Here is a 26,622-nt window from a genome sequence, read left to right on the forward strand (position 1 = left end):
AATGAGACCGTAAATACCTAAGAGAAACAAAAGAACGGCGCAATGAGTCAAAGACATCTGGACAGCCGTTACCCCCGTACCCTGGCAGAGAAACCAGCGTCAGCCTTACATTTCATCAGACCACCACACCGCCACTACCACCGCAAGCAATTAGTTCAGCATGGCTTATATCTCGCCCCGTCTCTCTCCCTGTGGGAAAAGACGACCAATTAGGCCGTGCAGGGGAACGCGGGAGGAGAGAGCCAAAGAATGAGAGAAATGTAAACCCAAAGTGAAAGGCTGGGGGGAAATACCAGCCGCATGCTAAATAACAATGGACGACTCGAGTCAGTGAGGGGACCGTCAGAGCAGCCAGAGACGCAGTTGTTTGAAATCTTCACTCCTGTTGCCACTTCGAGATGGAACGAGACGAGGGGAAATGGTGGGCGACCGCGCCCTTGGAGAAAGTTCTCCATATCTAATGTGTGTGTGTGGTATATGTCACATAATATATATATATATACTGAGGGATAGACCACCACATCCTAAAGGCATTCAAGTGTTTATGATGCACATGATATACTGTAAGCCACCCACCATCGCTTCTCCTTTATATACCAGAAAAGACTTTGTAGGCTACCAGCTGAGCTGTGTGTGTGTGTGTGTGTGTGTGTGTGTGTGTGTGTGTGTGTGTGTGTGTGTGTGTGTGTGTGTGTGTGTGTGTGTGTGTGTGTGTGTGTGTGTGTGTGTGTGTGTGTGCGTGCGTGTGTGTGTAGTACACATACACGTTTTAACGCCACTAATTTCTTTAACGCATTAACGCAACTTTTTCGGTTGTAGCGGGCTCAGTTTTAAAGCTAGAGTGAAGATACTGGTATCATATGAAACTAGAAAATCTAAAGAATCCATTAGTACCAACCATGGAGGAAATAACGCTCCAAACTTATGCTACATTTTGGCGAGGAAAAACTGTCATGGCCTTTTTTTAAAGGGGTCCCTTGACCTCTGACCTCAAGATATGTGAATGTAAATGGGTTCTATGGGTACCCACGAGTCTCCCCTTTACAGACAAGCCCACTTTATAATAATCACATGCAGTTTTGGGGCAAGTCATAGTCAAGTCAGCACACTGACACACTGACAGCTGTTGTTGTCTGTTGGGCTGCAGTTTGCCATGTTATGATTTGAGCATATTTTTTATGCTAAATGCAGTACCTGTGAGGGTTTCTGGACAATATTTGTCATTGTTTTGTGTTGTTTATTGATTTCCAGTGATAAATATATACATACATTTGCATTAAACAGCATATTTGCCCACTCCCATGTTGATAAGAGTATTAAATATTTGCCAAATCTCCCTTTAAGGTACATTTTGAACAGATAAAAAATGTTTGTTGAATCTGCGAGTAATCGTGATTACATATTTAATGTTTGACCAACCACTCTTTAAATTCCTGATAATCATAATACTGTATTATTATCACCATGACAGATGTACCAAAGATTGTCTTGGGTTGGGTTTCCATAGACACTTCTGTTTTGGATTCAGCTATAGCCCAAACAATACTGGATTTAGGCTGGTATACAGATGTTGATATTTGAGAGTTGAAAAAAATCTGGTTACAATATAGGCCTATTAGCTGATAATAACTTCCTTAAAGGAACAGTGTGTGGTACTTAGGAGAATCTAAATCTATCAATCTGATCTAGTATATTTTTTCTTTAGTGTATAATCACCTAGAAATAAGATCGTCGTGTTTTCGTTACCTTCATCAGCCGTTTATATCTACATACGGAGCGGGTTGTCTTCACAGAGCCGGCCGCCATCTCTCTACAGTAGCCCAGAACGGACAAACTAAACACTGGCTCTATGGAGATCCATGTGCTCGGCACACAAGAGAAGTTTCAGTTGGTTGCAATCTGCAACCTCACAGTTAGATGTCGCCAAATCCTACACACTGCACCTTTAAAGAAAAGCATTTTTGAAAAGGATCCCTTAAATTCAGTGATTGTTATAAGACGGACTGAGCCAACACTTTACAGTTAAACTTGTGAAAACTTGTCAGTGCTGTCTTGTAGAGACACTTATTCAAAATCTTTAGCATTTCTGTACTATAGCTACTTATTACTTATTAGCTACTGAGATGCTGATATATCTGCGATAAATGAATACCGGCCCAGCAATATACCGGTTGAACTCTAGCTTCACTTAAAGTTGGTAACATTCAATAAAATGTGATTGTAAAGTTCCCAAAAGACGATCATCTTTTTACTCCGAATGACAATTCCACCTGTAGTGGATTTTACAACAGAACGTTTTTTTTTCTTCTTTTGGGTGGTGACTATAATAAAAAGTGTAATATTCTCAGGTCCTAGGGGTAAAGCACTTTGATGAAGTGTGAGTGAGCGTTTGCACATTTTTTCTCTGCTTCCATGGTATCAGTGAAAAACAATGATTATCCTCTCAAGGCAGAATCAGAAACACATGCCTATCACAGTGTGCAATCTGTGGCAATAAAGCTTTTTTGTGGCTGTTGAACGCATGTAAACTGCATTAAGTCATCAAGAGGAGAATGGTGATGTGCTGCGAGGGCATAAGCACTTGGGACTTGGGTTAGATCAAGGATTTTGAAAATTAGTGGTGAGGTATGTAGGCTCCTTACCTCTTCCAAGTGTATTCCCTCGAGTCTGCTGCATTCCCCTCCTCCTCTGTGAGATCGCTCTCAGATCAGGGTTGCAGTTCGTCAGCTGCTTGACATTTGAATTTTCATCATTAAAGTCAGAGGGAGTTTCTTGAACTGCAAATGTTTTTTATCACAAAGGGGTATAGTAAAGTAAAAATAACACTAAATCTGCAACGATTAGTCAACGATTAAATTAATCGGCAACTATTTTGATTTGGTTTGAATTTTTAAGAAAAAAAAAAGTCAAAGTTTTCTGATTTCAGCTTCTTGAATGTGAATATTTTCTGGTTTCTTTACTCCTCTATGACAGTAAACTGAATATATTTGAGTTGTGAACCATACAAGACATTTGAGGACGTCATTTTGAGCTTTGGGAAACACTGATCGACATTTTTCATCATTTTCTGACATTTTATAGACCAAACAAACAACTAAAATATCAATCGAAAAAATAATCAACAGATTAATCCACAATAAAACATAATAATTAATTGCAGCCCTATACAGTATAAGACACAACATTTTTTTATTTTTTTTGTTGATGTTGTAAATTACATTTTTAAAACATTTGGGCACTAGTTTTTAGCAAATATCATTCAAACAGGAGTAAATAGTGTATTTGTTTGGGACTATTTTCAGCTGCGGATTAATACACATTTGTGGATATTTACAGAGACATTTGAAAAATAAACAGTGGCCACATTCATAGTATTGAGTGAACATGAAAACGTGTGACACATTCATGTGTTTTTTTAATCGTTTCTTTGGACAACAGATGAGCTCTATGGCACAGAGGAATACTTTAGATACACATGCTCTGTTAGTATGATCATTTTATTGTTGCTTTTTAGTCTTTTCATGGAATTTGTTGACAAAAAAAAAAAAGATTTGGCACATCTGGTTTGTCCTACTGATTTTCCTTTTTCTCGTGTTTCCTCCTTCAGGGATGCTGGTGGTGATCGTGCTGCTTCTCATAGCCATCGTAGTGGTCGCCGTGTGGCCCACTAGCTGACGAGGACAGCAGTGATCGAGGACTTGTGCTGAACGACTACTACAGTGACAGTTTGGTTTTAAAAAAAAACAAAAAAAACAGTTTGAAACCTTTGCATCTACAATGCACTCATGTACATTTAAACACCGTCTCTCATCAGATTTTTATTTTCTCATTCTTTATCTTCATATTGAGACAAAGGTCACTTGTTCAATCTTGCCAATGTGAAATGAAGACTTAAGTCCTTTAGCAGCACAGTCACAGTTTTCTATACATTATAGAATATATTGCTTAGGTGTAAATTGTTCTCTTTAACAGTTGTTCAAGTGTCCGGCTCATTAAATTCACAATGTATCAGGTAGTTAAATTATTTGGAGCCTTTTGAAAAATATTTTTAGCCTGGACTGCGGCGAATGTTGACCCAACTGTAGGACCTGCAGGAGCTTTCCTTTCATAAGTCTGTCTGTGGTCGGGGGCTGAGGCAGCGATTCCGCAAGCTTTGCAGTATTCACACTCACTTATATTTACCCATGCGTTACTGTAGCAGCTGTAATGTCATCATTTGTCTTGGGATTTTATAATGTTTATAGAATAGCTCTCGGCCAAAACAAACAGCTCAGTTGTGTAACTAACATGGCTGTTTTCCTCCCTTGTAAATCAATTCAGCTTGTAATTTCTAATAAATGACATATCCAGTTAATAGTCCCTGGACTCCTGTCTGTCTGTGTTACAGCTCAGGGCTTATTCTGGAGGATTGCAGTGTTTGGTAACATGATATTTAGCTGGATACACTAGTACCACTTCCATATTTCCATTGCGCAATCTGCATAATATTGTTTTGTACTTGTAATTATATGAATTGGCAACTAGTAAATGGAGAAAAGCTGACTTAACAACTAAATAAGTAAAAAAGAATTATTCAAATCAACAGAGGCAAATGGTTTTTCAATGTAACAAGAGTTTATTTCAACTGAAAATCTGAATTTAGTTCTACCAGGTTGTTGTGTTCAGTAGTTATTATTTCCTTCTTTAATGGCAACGAGCTAAACAACCACAAACAAGTAAAAAAAAAAAAAAAAAAAAAAAAAAAGTTGAAAAAGACAATAAAATCCACAATGTCTTGTGTCATTAAATATATTCATATATAATAACCATAATATATTAGTACGCATTGTAAAACAACATTGCAAAAAAAAAAGTCTTGGCAATGGTGACAACTAAACAACATTTACAATTCATAGTATGAACACAAAGCAATGCTTTGACAGGTATGTTTGTGTGTAGCGTTTCATCAGGAAGCTTGTCAAACCATCGCTCAGGAGACGGATGTAAAATTTACAGCATGAGGCTACAGAGACTAGGATAGGTGGGATTACAGATTACATTGTGCCAAACAGAAAAAAACAGTGACGTGTAATGTTATGTTGTAGGATTAACAATGAAAGGCAGGGACAAGTAAATAAAGTGAGTATGTTGTCATCAGTAGAGCATCATGATGGACTCACATCACAATCATTTGATTGATTGTACATTAAAAAAAACACCTAAATGTAAATACTGAGAAGTACTTCAGCAACAAGGACATCCGTTCTTTTCATCTAACCAGGTGATTTTGATTTCGAAAAACTGTATAATCATCTTGGAGGCATTTCAGTCGATTCTGAAAATTCCTGAACAAATGAGTAGTTTTTCTGAGATAGTGGAAGCAGAAATTATTACCATTTTAAACAGAGGAAGCAGAGAGTCCGTTAGATTAAAACCACGTGTCTTGAAAACATTTCAAAGGTGCTAAATGTGATTTTATGAAACAACAAATACCAGCAACATGTTGCTTAGAGTGTTTTTGGATGGACTGTAAGCAACTCCAGTTTATGATACTACATCAGATACACTGTGGGCTTTTACAAACCTGAGCTGTGTTTTTTTTTTTTTTTTTACCACGCATTCCTTAGAGAAATCCAAACCGAACTGCATACAAATAAATGAGCAATGTGGTTTGAATCAAGCAGCGTCAAGTGATTGCAATTCACCCCCCATTCCTCCCTGTGCAAGTGTTGGAAGTGAAGAGAATTAACGTGGCAGGTCAATGGGAGACTGTGGCTTCTGACTGGTCACACGGTGAATGTACAGTCGTGCACTGTGTTTGCAGAAGAGCTCGTGGACTGTAAAGGTATTTATCTGCAATCTCGTAGTGAGTTATTCTAGAATACAAGCCAGTGTGAGGTGGAGGATTTTGAAAAATACATTTAAGTAATTGTTGAGCACTTTTTTCAAGGTGCAGTTTGCGTTGAAGGTTTCATTTTTCTGCGCTCGGATTAACTTCTGCACCACATGAGGTACTGTACGGACATTATTTTCTTTTCGTTATGCCCTTTCTCATAACTTTCTACAGTCGGCATTGATTGAGTTTATTTGAATATTTCTACTGAAAACGCTCGTTCCACATTAAAATACGCCAGATTTAGTGGTCGGTAGTCATCCACATTGCGGTACCTTAGTGAGAGGCAGAGGTCAGTTAACCCATTTGTGTCCGCAACTGAAAACGTTTAATTTCCTTCGGTGGAAGTGTTCTCTGGGTTTGCCTATAAGCACAAATGTGAAGACATTTTTTAAAAATCGGTCAAACCGTTTGGCTGAAAAGTGATTTTTTTTTTTATCATACTATATCTAGTATTTGTGCACATGGGACTACTGTTTTTGCAATAGACTCCATTATATTTTAGTAAAAAAACAGTAGTCCCATGTGCCCAAATACTAGTACAAGTCTGATAAGAAAATGTCTGTATCTCAGAAACTACAAGGAGCACAATCAAGTGTTTGGTATCTATGAACTCAAAACAAGTTGAAGATTAAAAGTGTGATTTTTCATGTGATCTGAAAAAATTCAAAGTTGCACTGTTAGATACTTATCAAAAGTATGTTCGTACCAATTTTCAAGACTTTTGAGCAATCAGAACAAATGTTGTGGCATTTATAAATCTAGTCTTCGGGCACAAATGGGTTAAAAGGATATTTTTCTTCCTTTGTCGTATTCATACAATTTTTTAAAGATACATTTTGACACCTTGTACAAAGTATTTTTCATGAGCTGATGTAAAGGAATACATTTAAACATAATCTATTTGCATGTTTGTGTCAGTATCCTCTGATAACATGCAGTACTTTCATCGGCACAACAATAATGTTGCATCCATTCTGCACAATTATGACCTACCTTGGGTAACTTGAGGAGCTCAAATCAAAGTAAATATTGTCACTTAATTGTAGATGTAATGAATTAAAGCAAAAACAAAATGTTACATTATATTTTGTAGCCACTTGTGAATATTTTCATATTATTTTATAACAATCAATGTGGCTGGCTTCTGGTCCTTTTGTAAGTCAGATGTTAAACTCCTGCTGGAGTTGTGAATAATAAAAAAAATCACAGTTACTGTAAGTATTGAAAGTGAAATCAGTGATTTAGTCTGTCCTCTCAAAAACGCGTATTTTTTTTTACTTTAGTACCATAAGCAGCACCAGTTAGTGAACGCAAGTGAGATATGTTCACATGCACAGATACTGAACCACCAAAATGTAACCAGTGAAGGGGCAAATAGGGGAGTAAAGATACGCTCAAGATGAATCAGTCAATACTGTGTTTTATCTTTTCGGTCACTTGCATGTTCTAAATTTGTAAAAGTCCCGACAGCTAAAAATGTAGAACTGCAGATTTCTTGAGTTGCAGATATACCTGAATTTGTACAACAGGTGAAAAGGAAAGTCATTGAAATGTATTATGCATTTCTGTGGCTTGCAAACAATATGTTTTTTTTATGGCACATTTCTTAACAGAGGAAATATTATTATTGCCTCAATCAGATCAGTGAAGACTTTTGATGAAACAAACTCGCTTCTCAGCTAAGAATACAACAAGAAAACCATGCAGAGGCAACATTGCAGTGGTAGTTAAGTGGCTTTTTTTCTGTCATTTTTGCACCAGCAGAAAATGTCCATAAAAATAAAACATAAAATATAATGATTTCATACTGAGATAAAGAAAACACAAATAACTTTATATGCTGGTAATAGGTGCAAATTCGGCAAATCCACAAGAGAGACAAATCTCAGAGTAAAATAAACCATAAAACCAAATCTGCAAGGTGAGCTCCTTCAACAAAAGTTCACTAGAAAAACAAATCATCCTAAATAATTCTCTTCATGCTTCTACACAAAAAAAGCAGCGACATAAACAGTCTCTTGTCTGTCCGTGGTCCTCTGTCTGCCTCTCTTTCACTTTTTTTTATTATAATTTTTTTTTTTTAAATCACCCGCTCAGCTTTTCTTTTGAATTCCTCTCCCTCCTCTCCGGCATCCTCTCCATCTTTTCCCGCTTCCTATGGCTTCTTGCACTTGCCTTTCTTCTCGCGCTGCTGGAACTTCCTGAGCCTGCGCGCCCACGTGTCCCTCCACTGGATAACCAGGCTGCCTTTGTCTGCCACCACGCCGCTCTGGCCGGGGGAGTCCTCGTCGTTCCCCAGAAGCAGGTACTTCTTCCCGGGCTTGATCTTGGGACACTTGCAGGCCACGTCTTTGGCGCGGACCCACAGGAACTGGTCGCCGCGGCGGATGCGGCTCTCGCCCTGCTTGTAGACCGAGATGATGTTGACGGTGAACTTCCACCACTCCACGGCTTTGTCTGCCTTCAGGATGTGCACCTGGACAGCTGCAGAGGGAAGTCGGGGGACAAAAGAGATGACACACTTGATGTGAGATTTCTTACATTCAGCGGTAAAGGCTACTGCATCAACAAGACTGAGTCTGCAGCCAAAAGTCATGAGATCACATAAGTCATTCAAATTCATTCACCAAGGATATCTGCACCAAATTTCATGGCAATCCATCCATTAGTTGTCAAGATATTTCACTAAGAACAAAAAAAGAACAACCTACTGGTGGCATTAGAGAAAAAGTCAGTGGATCGCTAAAATCATTAGGAGTCATCCTATGTGGACCATGAATGTCTTTAGAAGATTTCATGGCAATCCATCCCGTAGTTGTTGACATATTTCAGTCTGGACCAAAGTGGTGGACCGACCGTGCTTAAAATCCTCTAAGCACATAGAGTTCGTCCACTACTTATTATGTTGTCCGATGCCTCATGCTGTGCATTTACCTTTTCTCTGTCATTGAATATTTATAGAGGTAATTAAATAAGATAGTCAGTCAACTAGCCAGCGCTCTCCTGCATGAAGATGTGCAGCTGTTTTTATTATATTAATGAGCACTTGCTCTTTGCTTCATTTTGCTGCATCAGCTCCAGCACATTCATAGATCTCTGTCACGCCGAGCACACCGGCTCTTTTTCCAACTGTGGCCATTATTCAACCATCAGCGACACTCTGTCCTCAGCAACCAGGAGTTTAGAGATGGAAGCTAAAGTCACACAGGGCACAGTGTGGAGACTAGAGAGGCTTGCACTGTGAGTGCTGACCCATGCTGCGTGTAGCAAAGAGGGATCCTGTCACAGTATCAAGCGCTCTGACACCTTCTGAGAGGACTGGCTGATCTGACCTCAGTATCCCCAAAAGCCTCTTATATTTAGGATTTCTTTGGTGGAGTCTTAAAAGTCAGTTTGGATCAATTATTTGGCCGCACAGAAGAGTGACTGAGTTTAGACACTGGGGTTGGCCAAATGCATGGATTTGCTGAGCTATAACGCTACTGATCACTAGACCGGTTATCGCCTGGGTAGATCATATCAGCTGTTGGTAATTAATGTTAATTCTGTGAGTAACTTGTGGTGCCTTCAAATGGGGTCGTGTTTACCATGTTCACGAGTACCACCCCCATGTCCGTATTCACAACCTCGTAAGTGGAAAGTTTCTGAAAGCTCCAAATTTACAAGTTGTGACGTGTTTGTTGATGTTGTCAGAAATGGTGGTTTTCGGTACATAATAAGTGAATATATTGTAATTTAAGTCATATATTGTTTTTCTTCGTAATTGTATAATAGGTCTGAGGAAAATGTTGATATTCCCAACGGCCATGTTGCTGTGACGTCAGGTGTGTTTACGTCAGCGAACTCGGGCGAAATCTTGCCCGTTTCCGACATGAAATTACGACTTAAATGAACGTTCCGTTGCACTTTTCTGTGTCGGAGGTGGTTCCGAGTACAATAGATGAGCAGCAATAGTAACAAAATAAAACAGGAAGCACTAAACATGAATGATATGAATAAATGAAACAAGGAAAAACAAAACCTCAGGACAGAGCGGGAAGCCCTTACGTGTCTTCAAAAAGGTGGTTGCTAACAAGAGGCTAAATGATAAAAAATGTCATCACGCCGAACACTAGTCCGCCTTTAGCTTAGTGGTGGTGATGTGAAGTCATGCGACCTTGCTTTTTAGTTTTTTACTTCTGGCGATTGCTTCAAAAATCATAAAAGAGAGATTATTTTATGGAACAAAACGTGTACGTATCATGAATGTTTGTTTGTCACGGCACCTTTAAAATGAATAAAATAAACATCCAGCTTGGTGTGTCACGTTAGAGCTGCTGATAACTTTGACAAATCAACAGGAATTATAAACAGCAGGTAATGAATTAAGAAATAAGAGAAGTGATAATCACAGTAAACCTTTGTGAACGGGCACCTCTGCACTGGTAATGCCAATACATTACACTGGTGTACCTTACCTCAGTGGGAAAGGCTGGTGTATGATATACAGCCCCACATGCATTATGTCCATTACTCCTGACAGAGCAGTGTGATTTGTAATGTGATTAGGAGGCAGGGTAGGGCCATTAGAGCTGGAAAGACACTCAGTGATATCACATGATGAATCAACCGGTACGGTCCTCGGAGAGAGGGAGGGAACCTAACCCAGCAGGTATCAATATGTATTATATTGACCAGATCTCTATTAACTTCCATTATACTTCTCCTGTACTTATGGGACAGCTTTAGAAATGTGTTACAGGGTCGCTGGTTTCACCTTCAGTGTCGAGCTAATGGAGCCCAACATCATGGCGGTATTAAGAGATATCACCGCCTTGGGAGTCACGCTTTATGAACGGTGAAGAGCTCAAACTCGCTCTAAAACTTCCTGACTTGGGAAACAGAAAACACATCTGTTTCTAGATTACACTTTTAGTTTCCAGTACTCCTGGTAGTTTTATTCTATATCTGCTGAAGCTTCCTGCAGAGGACTTGAGATGTGTGAGATCCGCTTCTTTCAAAAAGCAGACTCAAAATGATTCTTTTGTCTTTTAATAATGAGTATTAAATGTTAGTCGCTGAATAGTTTGTGCACTTTTCTGTATGCTCTCTGTATATTTTGTAAAGCACATCGGGTTTATGAAAAGTGATATATATATAATTTATATATAATTATTATATATATAGTTATAATATTAATCATGTTTTTCCTCTGTCATGTCCCGCTCTGTCCTGAAGGTTGTTTTTCCTTGTTTCATTTATTCATATCATTCATGTTTAGTGCTTCCTGTTTTATTTTGTTACTATTGCTGCTAATCTATTGTGCTCGGAATGACCTCCGATGCGGAAAAGTGCAACAGAACGTTCATTTAAGTCGGTATTTGAAGTCGGAAACGGGCAAGATTTCGCCCGAGTTCGCCGACATAAACACACCTGACGTCACAGCAACATGGTGGCGCACACAGTGAACTACTTGAAATGTGCTGAAACGACATATAACCGGGTTCCTGTGGATCCTTAAACTGTCTTAAAAAAGATATTCAGGAATATTTCCCCACAGGATTCTCTAGTCGTTAATTTAATGATGGTTAAGGTACTTTATACGCCGTTTCTCTCCGCTAATGGCACTGTGGTAACTGATGCAGGTCCTCTGGAGAAGCTTGTGAAGCTCAGACACTTGCCATAAATGCACTGGGATGAATTTAGGTTGGAAGTCGGGAATACCGACTCGGAATTATGGACTTCCAACTTGCAATGGATTGCTGCATATCTCCTCTTGTTTCAGATCACTTCTCTTCCTGCCTTTGTGTGTTTTCCCGCCAGTTCCGGCCCTGATTAGTTTCACCTGTCCCTCGTTAGTCCAGCAGTCACCTAACCTCCTCCTCACCTGTTCCCACTTCCCCTATCAGTCATTCACTACGTATACCAGCCAAGTGCCTTTGTTCCTTGCCAGTTTGTCTTTTCACCTAGTGTCCAACAAACACAAGGCTTTCATCCAGGAGACAGCTGTCCGTGTCCCGTGCGTTATGTTTCACTTTCACGTTAAAATCAGCTGTTCGTTCATGTCTCATTTTCACTTTACAAACGTAGTAGTTTTAAGCCCAACCATGTAGTTTTTTCCTAAATCTAACTAAGCTTTTGTTGACTAAACGTAAAGTGACGCCAAGAGGCGTGACAAAGCAGCCAGATGTGACAAGTTGGGATGAGAATGTGTTTGCAGTGCATGTAACATATGCACACAAATGCACCTTGGAAATCATAGTTAACTACTCACAGTCCTGTACCTTTGATTTTTGTTTTTTACATCAAAGAACCAAATATTTTCTAACCCAGTTGTTCATCTTTTGCACAGATTTTCACGTCCATCCAAGCTATAGAAGAGCTCCAACTGTGAGTCACATCGCCAATGTAGAAAACGAACGGGACTTTTACTTCTGGAACCTAAAACACCTCCTCCCACATTACAACTCTATTGGGCTGTCATTTGCTATATGCTCTTATCTTGTCTACACATTTTATCGTCCTACTTCTGCTCTTGTTTGTAGATCATTTCCACCCCAGTTGTCCCATTACCCCGTGTCAACAGAGACTCAGTGGCCGATCTGGTGTGACCCGACGGTGACCTCGCCCCCACCTTGCACCTACCGGCTGCCACCAGGTGCTGTTCTCTGTTTGTGTTTAGTCAACAATCACTGTACACTGACATGCCTGGAATAGTTATAACCAGGATTTTTCTCTCCACCCCCTCTCTACACCCCGCTCCCTCCTGTGATTCTTTATGTGCGTCTGTATGTCGACCACAGAAGCTTGTCGCGTCGTTTCCCTACGCAGCATGGAGCCCCGCTCCCCTGCTGATCTTTTCAAAACAGTCCAAAGCTACGGCTCTTACAAGTTATCCTGTAGATCTACATTGTGTTTGACTTCTCGATCCGCTTCGCTGAGCTCGCGTGTGGTAAATACTGTACAGGGATCATGTTCTGGTCTGTTATGAATCTTGAATATGCTGTTGCAAGCTAAGCATATATATGACAAGGAGCTTAGTGGTTCTCATGTACATCGGCGGCACAAAGCCCCCTTGGTGAAGGCAGGGCGAGGAGAAAGTGGATTACACAGAAGATGATGTAGCATTTAAAATCGATCTCTGCTGATTCTACTGATAAAATCAATTTGTTATCTATAACTGTACATTTAAACAAAAAATTAGGTTAACAACATTGCTTTTTGGCCAAACCAAAGAAAAGCAAACAAGCCATGTAGCTGACACATTCGTGGATGAACGGATGCTTATTTCAGAGGCTATTGCTCTTCTCACCACATCAGCGACAAGGTAGGCATTGGTGGAAGAGGAGGTGTCTATAAACTGACCCCCTAACTCCTCCAAATCCCTGCAGAACAAAGCCCAGGCCCGTCTGTCAAGCTGCTGAGGTATGCCGCAGGATGCCGCTGCTTGGTTGACCGGTTCGGGCGGCCCGACTTCAATCAGGGGAGGGGACAGAGGGAGGGGAAGAGGGGAGAGGTCATACGTCTTATCCACACCTTGAATGGCGTGGCGGACGGACGCTCACAGGAATGCAGCGAGAAGCGCATCGGTTGTGGGGGGAAGTGGGCCACCTTAATGAGGATCTCTTAGAGGGCACCCACTGTCCGTCACACTGTCTTTGCTTTATCCGCCCGGGTCTTAAATGCCCGCTCGGAGACATCTCTCCCCACACACACACCTCTGCCTAATTCTTTATCCGGCCCTTTCTCTCCTTCTGTTTGTCTACTTCTCTCTTCCTCCTTGAAGATCTGCTGTCGACTGTTTGATCTTTTGTCTCTGTCCTCAGAAAGCTGGAGTAAGCCATCAGTAAAATGCCTCCTGTGTAAACTACAGCAGCTCCCCCAGCAACCTGCTGGACTGGGATGTATGGGATCGGGATGGGAAGTATTCTGGGCCCAGTGCATATTCCCAACACAAAAAATGTGTATATTGTGTTGCTTAGTGTTTCAACTGCTATGACACACACTATTTGTTCCTGTTGCAGAATAAGAAGCTTGTTTTGTTTATCCAGAGCCAAGTCAGTAAAAATGAAACTGTGTTTCTTCAATCAGACCACATGTTTTTAAGCTTTCTTGTAGAAATGAATGTTAATCCAAGTCATTAAATGGACTGCGTGTTGATTTACCGTAATCTTTCTTGCAGTACTTCTTCATGTTGATCTTCAGTTTGCCTTTAGACGCTTTGCAGTAAGAGTCGCAGTCTGCAAGAATAAGAAGGAGAAAACACAGTTAGGAGCGTGTAGAGGGAGGAAACAAACAATGCTAATGGTATTTTATTTAGTAATGGGAATTTTATGAATTTATTAAGAATTCATTGTTGTCGGGCTAAACACACAAATCAACTCACATTAAGATATTTCAGAACATGGGGAGACAAAAACATGTGGGCCTACAACGCTGTGTAAATTGCAAAGTCAGAGCATGCATGGCATACTTTATTTCCATAAAAATCTGTAAAATTGTTCCCAGAATTTGGTCAAATAAATATAAATAAATAAAATAAATAATTGACAAAATAAAAATTATGATAAACTAAGATATTGGATTGAAAAGAAAAAAATCACACTTAAACATGCAATTTAATAATTTATTATGCATACTCAATTGCTCAAGTAATTATTATTATTATTATTATTATTATTATTATTATTATTATTATTATTATTATTATACATGAATGGATTACATATACCACAAATCACCTACCAAATCTCCAAAACAAACAAATCTGGTAAATATCCTCTTCAATATGAGGGACAAATATTTACAGTATAAAGAGCTTTTTTTATATATTTAAAAACTAATAATTATTTTACATGCATAAAGAAACAAATCCATGATTAACTTTATAATTTCCACTAGATTTAAATATAAGAAATATTTTCCTCTGTTTTTTTCCCCTCCTCTACATTTTCAGGTATGGCGGCATTTTAACAAATTTTCCAATTTTTAAACATTACACAGCTGTTTTAGCACCACCTTTAGCTGTATTTCTGTCTCACTAGACTGGACCAGAAGGACAGTTTTAGTAAAGAAAGAAAGAAAGAGGAGAAAACAGCCATCTATCTGCGTTTTGGGTCCTGTCACTACCAAAGAGAAAGCAAGATTCCCTCAAAACAACTTTAGAGAACAAAAACAACGACGGCACCTCTGGCAACAGTTCTTTTGGCCGACTGGTTGACGCACATCTGTCTGGTGTGGTTGTGTTGTCTAATGGGGTGGCTGTGGTGCCACTGCTGGACTCATTAAGGGTGTGTGTTGTGGTTGTGGTGGAGGCACAGTAACCCTCTAACCACGTCTACAGCCTCCATGTGTGACGGCGAGGACGCTGATGGTACCAGATCACCGCTGCCCTCTACCCACTCACTGCCTGTCAGACTGTGGGAATGAGTCAGGCCTGAGCAGACCACCCTCCACCCACTTTATCCCCCACCTCCCGAAAAAATCTCACCTCGCTTGTCACCTCAGCCCCCGACCTCCCGAAAAAACTAACCCCGCCGGGATCACATCAAGGCCCCACCGAGGACCATGTCAAGCTTTTGCATTTATGTAGCGTGGACAGGGGAGACGGGGGGGGAGCTGAGGGCTGGCAGCTATTTGAGGGAGTAGAAGGTGGGGGGTGTGAAGGGGGTCAATGCCACACAAAGGGAGGTCAGGAAGGGAAAATTAGCCATCCATGAAGCGTTAGGCAGAGGACCCTTTTTTTCTGGGAGGGGGGCGTCCACTCTGGAGTCGTGAACAAATAAATACCTCACGCAGGCAGAGGGGTCACCCAAATCGCCTCACAGCTCACACACATACTCGTATACGGTATGCATGTACACACTCTCTGTTCAGCTTGATTTGTCATCTGGATAACAACCTCAACACAGAACATTTTATATATCTTTTTTTTCAGGGCTGTCCCAAATACGATTTTTTTGGGCTTCAAAGCTTTGGTGAGAAATATCTGAAGGTATTCGAAGCTTCGGGACAGCGCCGCTGCCGCCGCACACTCAACAAACAGCGATATCCATCTGAGAATAATTAATAATAATTAATGTTGAATATGAATAATGAATAATGTTGTGAGATTATTCCTTATTTCATGGGCTATTTTAGGATTTATACATAATTATTACATACTTATATGTAAAAACAAAACAAAAAATGAAGTATATGAATACTGATTTGGAGTCGATTACCATCACCACTTTTTTTATATATTTTTATATATTTTTTTATATTTGTTAGATAATGTTTAAGAAATTTTCAAATCATGTAGAGCCTTCATTAAAGTTTGTATATTATATATGTGGTGGAGGTAAGCAAACTCGTACCGTACTGGATCTCAATTGGTTGTTGTGTTTTTAATTATTGGAAGTAAGCTGTTATTTTTGTCACATGCATTGCAGATTATAACTAACCCTGCTCCTTGTCCATATAGATCTATATGCCATCTGTTTTATGATAAATTACCAGGAGGTGAAGAAGGCAGAACAGTATATCCCTCCCTCCACGTTGCCCCAGCAATGCAGAGAGTATATAGCTCCAGTGATTGCCCCATGCTACGCTGTCACGCTGCCAGCCACATGCCAGCCAGAACAGCGTGACGTGAGGCCATATCATGAAAAAGGAAAAACTTGTTTTCCCTTCTTTTCTGCTCCTTTAGCGCTCTCCCAACTGGCATAAATTGGATCCAGAGTACTGATTTGGTTTAGTGCTGCAAGCTGTAATGAGTATAGTAAAAAAGAAAGGAGGGAGGAAGAGATGGATGGACGGCGAGTAGTGAGAGTGATGGTGGAAGAAGGATCGGAGCTTTCAGGCAGCCTGAATATGAACAAACTCCATTGTTGCGAGCAGATCTTTGCTCCATGCCTTTACTCTCCTTTATACTCTGTTTGAATGAGGTTGCCCGGGGAACACCGCGACAAGAAAAAATGCAGGGAAGGAGGCGGGAGAATGGATGCTGGTAGAGAGCGTAGGGGTGGAGAGGTTGACAAAAAAAGAAGACAGGAGTGAAGTTTATCAGGGGGGTGGGAAGAAGAAGAAGAAGAAGAAGATGAGGAGGAGGATATTAAGTTAAATCCCCAAATCAGCAAAAGCTGGTCGCCTCACAAGTCGAAGCTGCTGGTAGTAAATAGAGAGAAAAATAGGCAAAGTAAATGAAACAGAGGAGTCTATATGAGCTGCACCTGATTACCATGTAAATGATGGAAGGGGGAGCTGTGGAAAGGACGCTTTGTTTTCTCATAACCCCCCTTGATGCCATCATGATACTTCCCTTTGATAGCCTTTCGTTCCCCATTAGTGTACCCCTGAGACACAGCTCTGGGCCCCGCTGAGAGCACCCCGAGATCCCCATTTAGGGCCAGGCAGTCCCCTACCGCGAGGACAAATGTTCCCTTTGTGCGCGCGTTACAAGCAGGGGAAGTGGGAGCAGTCCTGTAGCACTGAGCTAAAATGTGCTTTGGGTGTTCTGAGTAGATGTAGTTACTACGGCGCTTTGTCTCCTGCCTTTCAGAGCACTGAGAAGTGCGTAACTGAGAGGTGGACCTTTGCCCCTCCTATCAAAGTGCTGTACAGCCCTTTAAGCTAATCGTTCTCATTTGGGGGGCTTCTTACTAAAGCTGCTTTAAGACAGAATACAGTACTGTACAGTTCTATGTGTTGGAGCCAAAGCTTTACAGGGACCATATATGGAAGCAAGTAGGCCTGGGTTCAGTAGCCAGCCAGTGTTAGGTAGTACAGTAGTACATACGGATGCACCGATCCCACTTTTTCAGCCCTGATGGGGATACCTGGGCTTTGTGTATCGGCCGATACTGAGTACCGATACGATACCAGTGTTTAATTATTAAGCTGTATGCCTCACTGTGTGGAAGTGACTGGGATCATTCTTTTATGTGTAAGACAACATCAGGCTTGACTTAAACATTGCTTTACTAACTTTGTAAAACAAAATGTAACTAGAATCGCACTCGGAGAGCGCAGACCTCCGCCAAGGTGCCCGACTTTAAAAACAGATCACAGGTCACACCTTGCGGTACTGTGAGGTGATCGGCTTATTATTAACACGGTGTGTTGCTGCACATCCACACATGTATCTCTTTGCTCTCAGAAGGAGGAAGAAGGCGTGGTCATGCGTCATCAACGCGTCATCAGTTACACTGTGCATGAGTTATACCCTGTGGTCTTAATGCTCAGGCTGATCGGAATTCTTAAAAAAATTCCTGAATCATGGCCCGGATCGCCACCAGAATCTAATGGATTGTTCATTGTGCTACACTCCACCCCTCCAAAAAAATTCATTCAAATCCATTGCGAACTTTTGGAGTAATCCTGCGAACAGACGGACAGACAGAAAGAGAAACAAAAAAAACAACAAACCAACGCCGATGAAAACGATACCTCCTTCCAAGGAAAAAAAAAAATGCATAGATATAAACGTACTGAATTTTTAATCATTCAAATAATGGTATCCGACACCAGATCTGCCCATTGTCACCAATACCCATTCCACCTCTTTGAGTCAGTATTGGACCGATAAGACCACTAAGTAAAACATGCCCAAAATATTCCCAATTTCCCCCTGGGGATCAATAAAGTAATTCTGATTCTGAAAATATAAAAATGGTAGTGGACAATGCTCCGTGCATGCTTTCGTATACTGCAGCTTTGTTTACTGATCCTCAACATTAATTGTGGCGTAGTCAACATGTAGGCCTACTGTAACCTAAAAAATCCTGAAATATTCATGCTCAAAACTCAGACAACAACAATGGCTACAGTGAAATGATGAGGGACAACTACCGTGGCTGGTTGAAGGCAATGTGAACGTGCCTGAGAAGAAAAAGGGAAACAAATCCAACTTAAAATCAAACTCCCCAACATCGATCTAGAATCTAATATTTTGAACTCAGCAAACTGTTCTATTATTTGCCTATACATAATTAGTCATAATATCCACATTACTGATAATTATTCTAACTACTAATAAGTATGTTGTTGTTGCTGTTCATCACACAGATAACATCGAATGTACCCAGGCGAGTGAAATCTGATCTCCAGTGGTCTCTCGAGCCACAGCCAGGTGTGAACAGCCAATCTACATCAACTAGATCTAGATACAAGATGCTCAGTGTGAACGTGGCCGCAGAGGCACGGCGGCATCAGAGGTACCAGAGCAGCGAGACAAGGAGGTGTAAATGACGGCCCAGGAGGAGGGCTTTCTCCCTCGACCAGACTGATTGAGAAACAAATTGCGGCAAATAAAGCATGTAATTAGATTATGGCGCCCAGTGTGCTGCCCCGCTCTGTTCTCCTCCGCTCACACAAGAGCCGAGAGTTTGGATCCCGTCCAGCGAAGACGGAGAGAGAAAGGAGGAAAGAAAGAGAAGGAGTCCCCCCCCGCTTCTTCTCTCATTGTATCGTCAGAGAGTAAAGAGATGGTTTGTTTTCTGGGCAGACAACAGCCAGCGAAGAGGCTGTTAGAGGTCTTGACCTGATTTGAGATTTCCGGGTGGCGTGCGATCAGTTCTGATGAGTTGATTCGTCCTCTGTTACTGTAACTGATGAGGTTCAGATGAGTCATGGCAGTGGGGACTCCTGTTGGTTATCACCCAAAAACATGGACACGGAGAGAGAACGTAACCCTGCCAAGGTTTTCATGTCATTAAAAAACGTTTTTTTGGCACCAAAAAGTAAATAGCGTGCAAAAGTTTGATATCGATAATGAGAATCTGATACTGTGCTGTTCTATTTTTGGCCCAAAATTTCTTTCACCATTATTTCTTCCACAATTATGAGGCGCAACAAGATCCCACGTTGACATGACTGCGAAGCGCGGCGGAGTTGACAAGTACTGAGCAGGGCGTGTGAAGCAAGACTCACGTCCAAAAAATCTAAAGGAGGGGTCCGCCACAGATTCTGATCACTTCCAGCCTCGGACGAGACACACACACACACACACACACACACACATACGAGACTGAACCTCGTTACCCTTACGAGCCTCATCATCGTCACTCCAACTCTCCTCCTCATCATCATCATTAGTAACTTTCACATCTCGCATCCTGACAGGCCCGAGCCGGCCATCGCAGGTCATCAGCGGTTAATCTCCTCCACATTTTCGTTGCCGCGCAGACGTCTCTGTCACGACCCGTGGGAGTGGCGACTCACACCATCCGTGACCTACCAGCACAATGTGTGTTTTGTCTGGGCCACACCATCGGAGGTATTCTCCATGCATTCCAGCCCTCCGTGTGGTCGAGAGGGGGAGAGAGCCCTGCTGCAGGAGACAAATTAATATCCACTCCATTTTCCCTCACGCTCTCCATTCACCCTCCCTCCGTAAAATACGTCCCCTCCCCTCCCCTTCGTTCAACTGAGGCGCAACAAGGCACCTGCCTCACAGCTGTCAGCCCAACACCCCCTAGCTCACTCGTGGACACTTTTTCACATACTATATCATCAAAATAAACTTTCTACATGTCTTAAAAGCAGGGTTGGTAAAGATTTTATATATATATTTTGTTATATTAGTTGAAATAACTCATTACATCCCGACAGAAATCAATAAATCAAATGCTCTGATAAAAAAAAAAAATGTTTATGTTCATAATGATAATTTTGGGGGAGTGGCTTTGGAGGGAGGCCTGAAGGGACGGACTGTCAGTGTTGCTCACTTTCTCTCTAGATTTAGGGACTTTTGGAGCTAATGCTGTTAGCTACTTTCATTGGAAAAGAGTTGGCAACACTGGGCTCAGGTTTTCAGTTGGATCATTTTTAAAAATCTAGTGTACTCTTGCTAGTTTCTCAAGATCACCGACCCGACCTTTAAGTGATCCTAAAAGTCTTCAGAATCCTAATCATCTTCTTCCCCTTTTTCTCCACGACACTGTTTTCTTATCCCCCTCCATTTACTCATTCTTTTTTCTCTTTCTGTTTTTCATTTTTCTTCTTGTGGATTTCGGATTTCCCACTCTTTTTTGGTCTCATACTTTTCTCTTTCTACCTCCGCATACTACTATTAATGATAATATAATATGATATAATATTAGGGTTGTCAAAGTTAACGCGATAATAACGCAAATTTGTTTTAACACCACTAATTTCTTTAACGCATTAACGCAACTTGTGGATTTTAGATTGTACTGGGCTCGCGAAGGAGACTAAATAACGCTTCAAACTTAAATTTTGCCGAGGAAAAACTGGCATGGCCATCTTCCAAGGGATCCCTTGACCTCTGACCTCAAGATATGTGAATGTAAATGGGTTCTAGGGGTACCCACGAGTCTCCCCTTTACAGACATGCCCACTTTGTGATAATCACATGCAGTTTGGGGCAAGTCATAGTCAAGTCAGCACACTGACACACTGACAGCTGTTGTTGCCTGTTGGGCTGCCGTTTGCCATGTTATGATTTGAGCATATTTTTTATGCTAAATGCAGTACCTGTGAGGGTTTCTGGACAATATTTGTCATTGTTTTGTGTTGTTAATTGATTTCCAATAATAATATGTACATACGTTTGCATAAAGCAGCATATTTCCCCACTCCCATGTTGATAAGAGTATTAAATACTTGACAAATCTCCCATTAAGGTACATTTTGAACAGATGAAAATGTGCGATTAATCACAATTAAATATGAACAATCATGCGATTAATTGCGATTAAATATTTTAATCCATTGAAAGCCCTATATAATATATAATAATAACAATTTAGAAATAAAAAAAATCTATAATGCTAATCTTTACTCTGGTGCAGTTACTATTAGTCGGGTGGAAAATATTGTCCGATGATCTGATAAAACCACCACATCTGTTTGCAATCCCATATTAGGTGATATCATAGCTGTTTGAATACCAGGCTGAGAGAGAGGTGTGTTTGCTCTGCAACCTTCTCAGAGGGTAATGTATTCATCCTCTGGGCCTCGAGCCCGGGTGGTCCAGCGGGACCCTTCATGATTCTGACGTGGCCGACGCAGGACGTCCATCAAGGTGCTCCACCTCGCAATCTGCTTGATTTCAACCTCTTTGGGCTGAACGGTCTCGTGCCCATTATACATATGAGAGAGAAATTCCCAGAACTCTCTGTTGTGATTAGATTATCTTTATGTCATTGCACAGTCTCCTTCAGGTTGTGTTTACATTAGTTTAATGACATGGTTTAATCAATGGGATTATAAGAAGCCTTGAACCAGGATGTAGCCACAGGCAAAGATTTCACAAGATAAGGGTAATAGGGAGAGGTAAAGGTAGTTTTCATACAACCCCCAAATATCCAAATGTAACTTTTCAATGTTGAAACAGAAAAGCAATAAATATGCTGATCAACTTTGCATTTATTCAAGTTGATAACACGGCTCCTTCTCTCACTTATCCAGTAATCCCTCAGTGAGGTGAGGAAAATTTCCTACACCCCAAAAGTGGACAGATTCCTGACAAGGGGGGCCCGGAGAAACTCCAGATATTCTAGCTCGGCACCACCCACCGTGTTATGTGAAGACAAAGCGTGAAACAGAGGGAGACGAAGGAGGTGGAGGAAAGCGAAAAAGAGACTGGAAGAGAAAAGAAAAGAGGTGGAGGAGGGTTGGGGACCGGCAGTATCCTGACTGCGCTGTCAATCGAAGCTGTCCGGGGAACGTTAGGGGACCTCGGAGGGCCTGACAACAGCTGCAGGAAAAACACTCACTCACATACATAACATGCGTTGGGCCTCCTGCAACTTCATGGGTGAGACAGAGCAAACATGCCGCGAGCCGGATGACTCAACTTTTTCCACCATGAGGCCCAAAAGACAAAATGCGGAACTTATTCCGACAGGGTTTGGTGTCTGTTTGTGTTCAAGTTTTTGTGTTTCACATTTGTAGTATTTATACCACATCATAAATTGAATTACCAACATTATGAGTCTCTTACTGTTCCAAGTTTACTCAAATCACAATTTTCAATAAAAGGATCCCACATAATTCAACTGAAAATAGCTACAACAAGCAGAAATTCAGCCAATAAATAAGCTCACAGTCCAGAATATGTGGTCATAATCGCTTCAAAGAAATGAGCTGGCATGAGAAATAAAATGTCATGCACTCATATATTAAAAAAACAACATTTATAGTTAAATTTACCATTATTAAACCCATTCTGACTATGTATTGTCATATAGATTTAAGGTCATTCAGCTCTAATGTAAGTCTACTAATCCTGATGTCATATCCCGTCCCTGAAGATAGGACAGTAAATCCCACGTTATGGTATAATTTCAAACACGAATCATCTTGTGAACGAATGAAAAAAGTGCATCCAGTTCACCTCACTTCCTTCACTGCATCAGACATGGAAAGAGGGAGTTTGGAGAGATGAAAAATCATCAAATCAAACAAACTGTCAGCCCCCCGTGCTGCATGCTGGACCAACACCCCACTGTGCCGCAGTTAGACTGATTAATTGTGAAAGTGTGAGAGATTAAAGGAGGCACATCCCAGGGAAGCTGCTAATGGATTTAATATTCATGAAGCCTTAATAAGGAGGGGGAAGAGGCAAGAGGGATCCAATTTATACAGCAGTCTGTTTTTTTTGTGGAAAAATATTGTGGTGAGGCGTGGAACTGTTGAAACATCCCACATTATACTTACTTCTACATCTTTCCCCCCAAGGCCAGATGTGATTCTAATAGATATGCATAAATATCAGGAAAAAAGTCAAAATTTGCCTGTACTCACCTGATGGCTCCTCTGTACTGCTGGATGGAGTTGTAGGAGGTGCAACTGGAATCTCTACTCCCAGAGAAAACATGACATAGACACAAATAAATTATTACTATGTGCATCCATACATGTCTGTTTGTCTTTGTGTGCATGCATGGTAGTATACAGTGAATACATGTGCACATTTGATAAGGAAGGGTTAAGGCAAAACAATGCAAAGAACTGAAAATATATGAGTGTTAAAGGAATGACCTTGTTCATCCTTAAAATGACTGTTTGTATATCAAATACTCACTGTGCATTACCTTGAAATCATGAATAAAACGTTGTTTATTCTCGCATGCCGTCACGGTGAACGGAGAATTCCGGAAACAGCCGAACGCACTTCGGACGTGTCTGGACTCGCAGCGCGCATGGGCACGAGACAGTAGTGGTGGAAATGTTTTAAATAGTAATATTTTGGCAAAAATGCACGTGTTTGGGAAGAACTGAGCATGCAACTGGATAAACAAGACTTGCATTATACTGCACGAGTTGTGTGAGAGTTTGTAAACTGATTTTTTTATATAGGTTTGCTGTTCCGGCCTTCATTTACTTCATTTCATCATGGATTTTACTGCGTTTTCGTCCGTTTCTGGCATGCGACGTTATCTTCAAGAATTCCAGGTAACCTTCAGTGAGTAATTGATATACAAAAGGTCATTTTATGGGTGAAGTATTCGGCCATGAGTTGCTCAAAGCTCTGTGTTTTTATGTCAGGCTACATGTGTAATTGTTTTGGTTGATAGTTGGCAGCACATTTGCTAAATACCTTACTGACAGGGACTGATGTGTCTTTTCTTTATTTACACAAAGTTATATCTGATAGATAGATTAAATCAAAAGTGGTATGCTGGTGGCCAAGGGCTTAAAATGTTCAAAAACACTTTAAAGGGGACATAGCATGCTCATTTCCAGGTGCATACTTGTATTTTGTGGTTCTACTAGAACATGTTTGCATGCTTTTATGTTTATAAAACACATTATTTTTCTCATACTGTCTGTCTGAATTTACCTGTATTCACCCTCTGTCTGAAACGCTCCGTTTTAGCGCCTGTCTCTTTAAGAGCCCCTCCCAAAAAAAGCCCAGTTTGCTCTAATTGGCTTGTGAGAAAAATATGGTGCACCTTTTGTAAAGGTAGTTCTTAAGCCGTGGGCGATATATTCTAATCATTGACGTATAAAGTGAACGGGATACAGTGTTCATTGCTATGAGAGTTGCTCAGTGGGGCATGATGCCAAAATGGCTCGACTGTCGAGAGATAAAATCCCCGGATAATCGTGATAAAGTACCCGGATCATCCGGCGATCTTCCGCATCCATTGGGCCCATAGAGCAGACGCAGTAGCGATTCCTTTAACTCCACCTCCGGCTCATTCACATGAACGGAGAAAGGGAAATAACTCTGGATTCGGCTGTTAGTGCATTTTACAACTTTTAGGACCTAATGATTTAAATAAAGGCTATTCAAATGTTCATACTGGGAAGTTGATTTACCTAAAAAAAAAATATTCTCTGATTTACGGACGTCTCTTTTCCAATGTAAATCTATGGGAAAAACAGTTTTTGGGCCCAATGGCATCACATTACGGACACGGAAGATGTAGTACCACCGTTTGGCTACTACGAAAATTCGCTTCAAAGCCCGGCGCTCTTCATGATTCTAATCAAGGCCTATAGAAAGGAGGCTGGGTCACGCGTCATATCTCCAGGATATAACACATGCGCAGTAAAATCTGCCTGCACTCGCCGAAATTGAGCCAATCGCAACGCACGACCGCAGCTTCAGTTACACTGCACATGTGTTATACCCCATACCCAGAGACCCATGTCCGCCCGTGACCCAGCCTCCTTTCCATAGGCCTTGATTCTAATGAGCCTGCATGTGACATAGGAAGGGGAGCCAAATCTGAATGGCTTGTTGAATCTGATCTAGACAACTCACAAAAAACTGACTGGGTTGTCTCATTTCACAGTTTGTGGGTTGGTAATCACTCCAGATACCCAGATAATATATGCACAAGCACAGAAAAATAAAGTTTTTCATGATATGTCCCCTTCAAGGCAGTGCAATAATTTGTACAACCTGGGTGTCAAAGTGTGAAATGTGTACATAAATTAAGCTTTAGTGAAGTTCAGTCAGAAAGTTGTTTTCCCTCTAACGCCCTTTTATTGAATATTTATTATTTTCTTCTCCCTTCCAATCTTCCTCAATATATTTTTTACCCTCAGGCGCTGTCAAAGCTCCCCATCCACAAATTTCATACATAGCCATATCTGACCAATAATCTTTCTTTTTAAAAAAAAAATATGATAGGAGCACCCTGGTGGCCTAGAGGTTATGGCACCGACCATGAACTGCAACATCCCTGGGTTTGTTGCATCTCTCTGCCTCCTAATTTAGTTTCACAAAGGCATAAATTGTCCAGAAAATAATTAAAAAAAACTTTGAGTAGGTTCCATCATTTACCTGCTGGTGTCTAGACTCCCAGTTGGATCCTGTTAAATGCCTTAATGAAGTCTACTCTCCAAAACTTTTTGTCTTTTGTTATTTTGATTCATAATTAATGTTTTTTAATGAATCTCTCACATTGTTATTTTTCTGTTTCATCCTCCTCCCCTGTACCTTGCTGCTGTGCTAAAATTACAACAGAGCCGTCCAAAGACTTGATTCTCTCAGCCCTCCTTCATACATCTTGTATTCACGAGTGGGTAGGAAGTTGACACTCGGAGAAACCATGCATGAAGAACTGCACTCATATCTCCAAAGGAGCAGGATGGCAACAGAAGATATCAAACACACATAATGCCTTGTTTTGTTATCGTGGGCAGGAGGGACAGAAAGGAGCTCATCAAAAAGTCTGTACACAGCAGCGGGGAGGGGGATACGAGGACAAAACCACAGAGATGTATCAAAGACGCATGCAAAAGAAAGAGGTGCACAACAGTGGCGGTTTCAGCTGTGCAAAGGTGCAGACTTTGTGTGTATGAGG

General features: G+C 41.0%; 2 protein-coding genes and 1 long non-coding RNA gene across 4 annotated transcripts in view; 2 read left to right on the forward strand and 1 right to left on the reverse strand.

The window, feature by feature from the left end:
• Window positions 1-4,359, forward strand: part of stx8 (syntaxin 8) — a 51,661-nt gene extending 47,302 nt beyond the window's left edge. The window contains exon 8 of the mRNA XM_074630522.1: window positions 3,608-4,359. Coding sequence (XP_074486623.1) covers window positions 3,608-3,675 — 68 coding nt within the window. The 3' untranslated portion in view covers window positions 3,676-4,359. The remainder of the gene's footprint in view (window positions 1-3,607) is intronic.
• Window positions 4,360-4,595: 236 nt separating this feature from the next.
• ntn1a (netrin 1a) overlaps window positions 4,596-26,622 on the reverse strand; it is a 73,310-nt gene continuing 51,283 nt past the window's right edge. For both annotated transcript variants that reach the window (XM_074630520.1, XM_074630519.1), the window contains 3 exons: window positions 23,606-23,659; window positions 14,020-14,094; window positions 4,596-8,359 (listed from right to left, as the gene is read on the reverse strand). In XM_074630520.1, the coding sequence (XP_074486621.1) occupies window positions 8,031-8,359; window positions 14,020-14,094; window positions 23,606-23,659 (458 nt within the window). In that variant the 3' untranslated portion in view covers window positions 4,596-8,030. The remainder of the gene's footprint in view (window positions 8,360-14,019; window positions 14,095-23,605; window positions 23,660-26,622) is intronic.
• On the forward strand, window positions 12,109-14,024 carry LOC141764866 (uncharacterized). The gene is made up of 3 exons (XR_012593315.1): window positions 12,109-12,244; window positions 12,400-12,512; window positions 13,681-14,024. It is a non-coding gene; the product is annotated as an uncharacterized LOC141764866 (long non-coding RNA).

This window comes from Sebastes fasciatus, chromosome 3 (assembly GCF_043250625.1).
Source record: "Sebastes fasciatus isolate fSebFas1 chromosome 3, fSebFas1.pri, whole genome shotgun sequence".
Taxonomy (NCBI): domain Eukaryota; kingdom Metazoa; phylum Chordata; class Actinopteri; order Perciformes; family Sebastidae; genus Sebastes; species Sebastes fasciatus.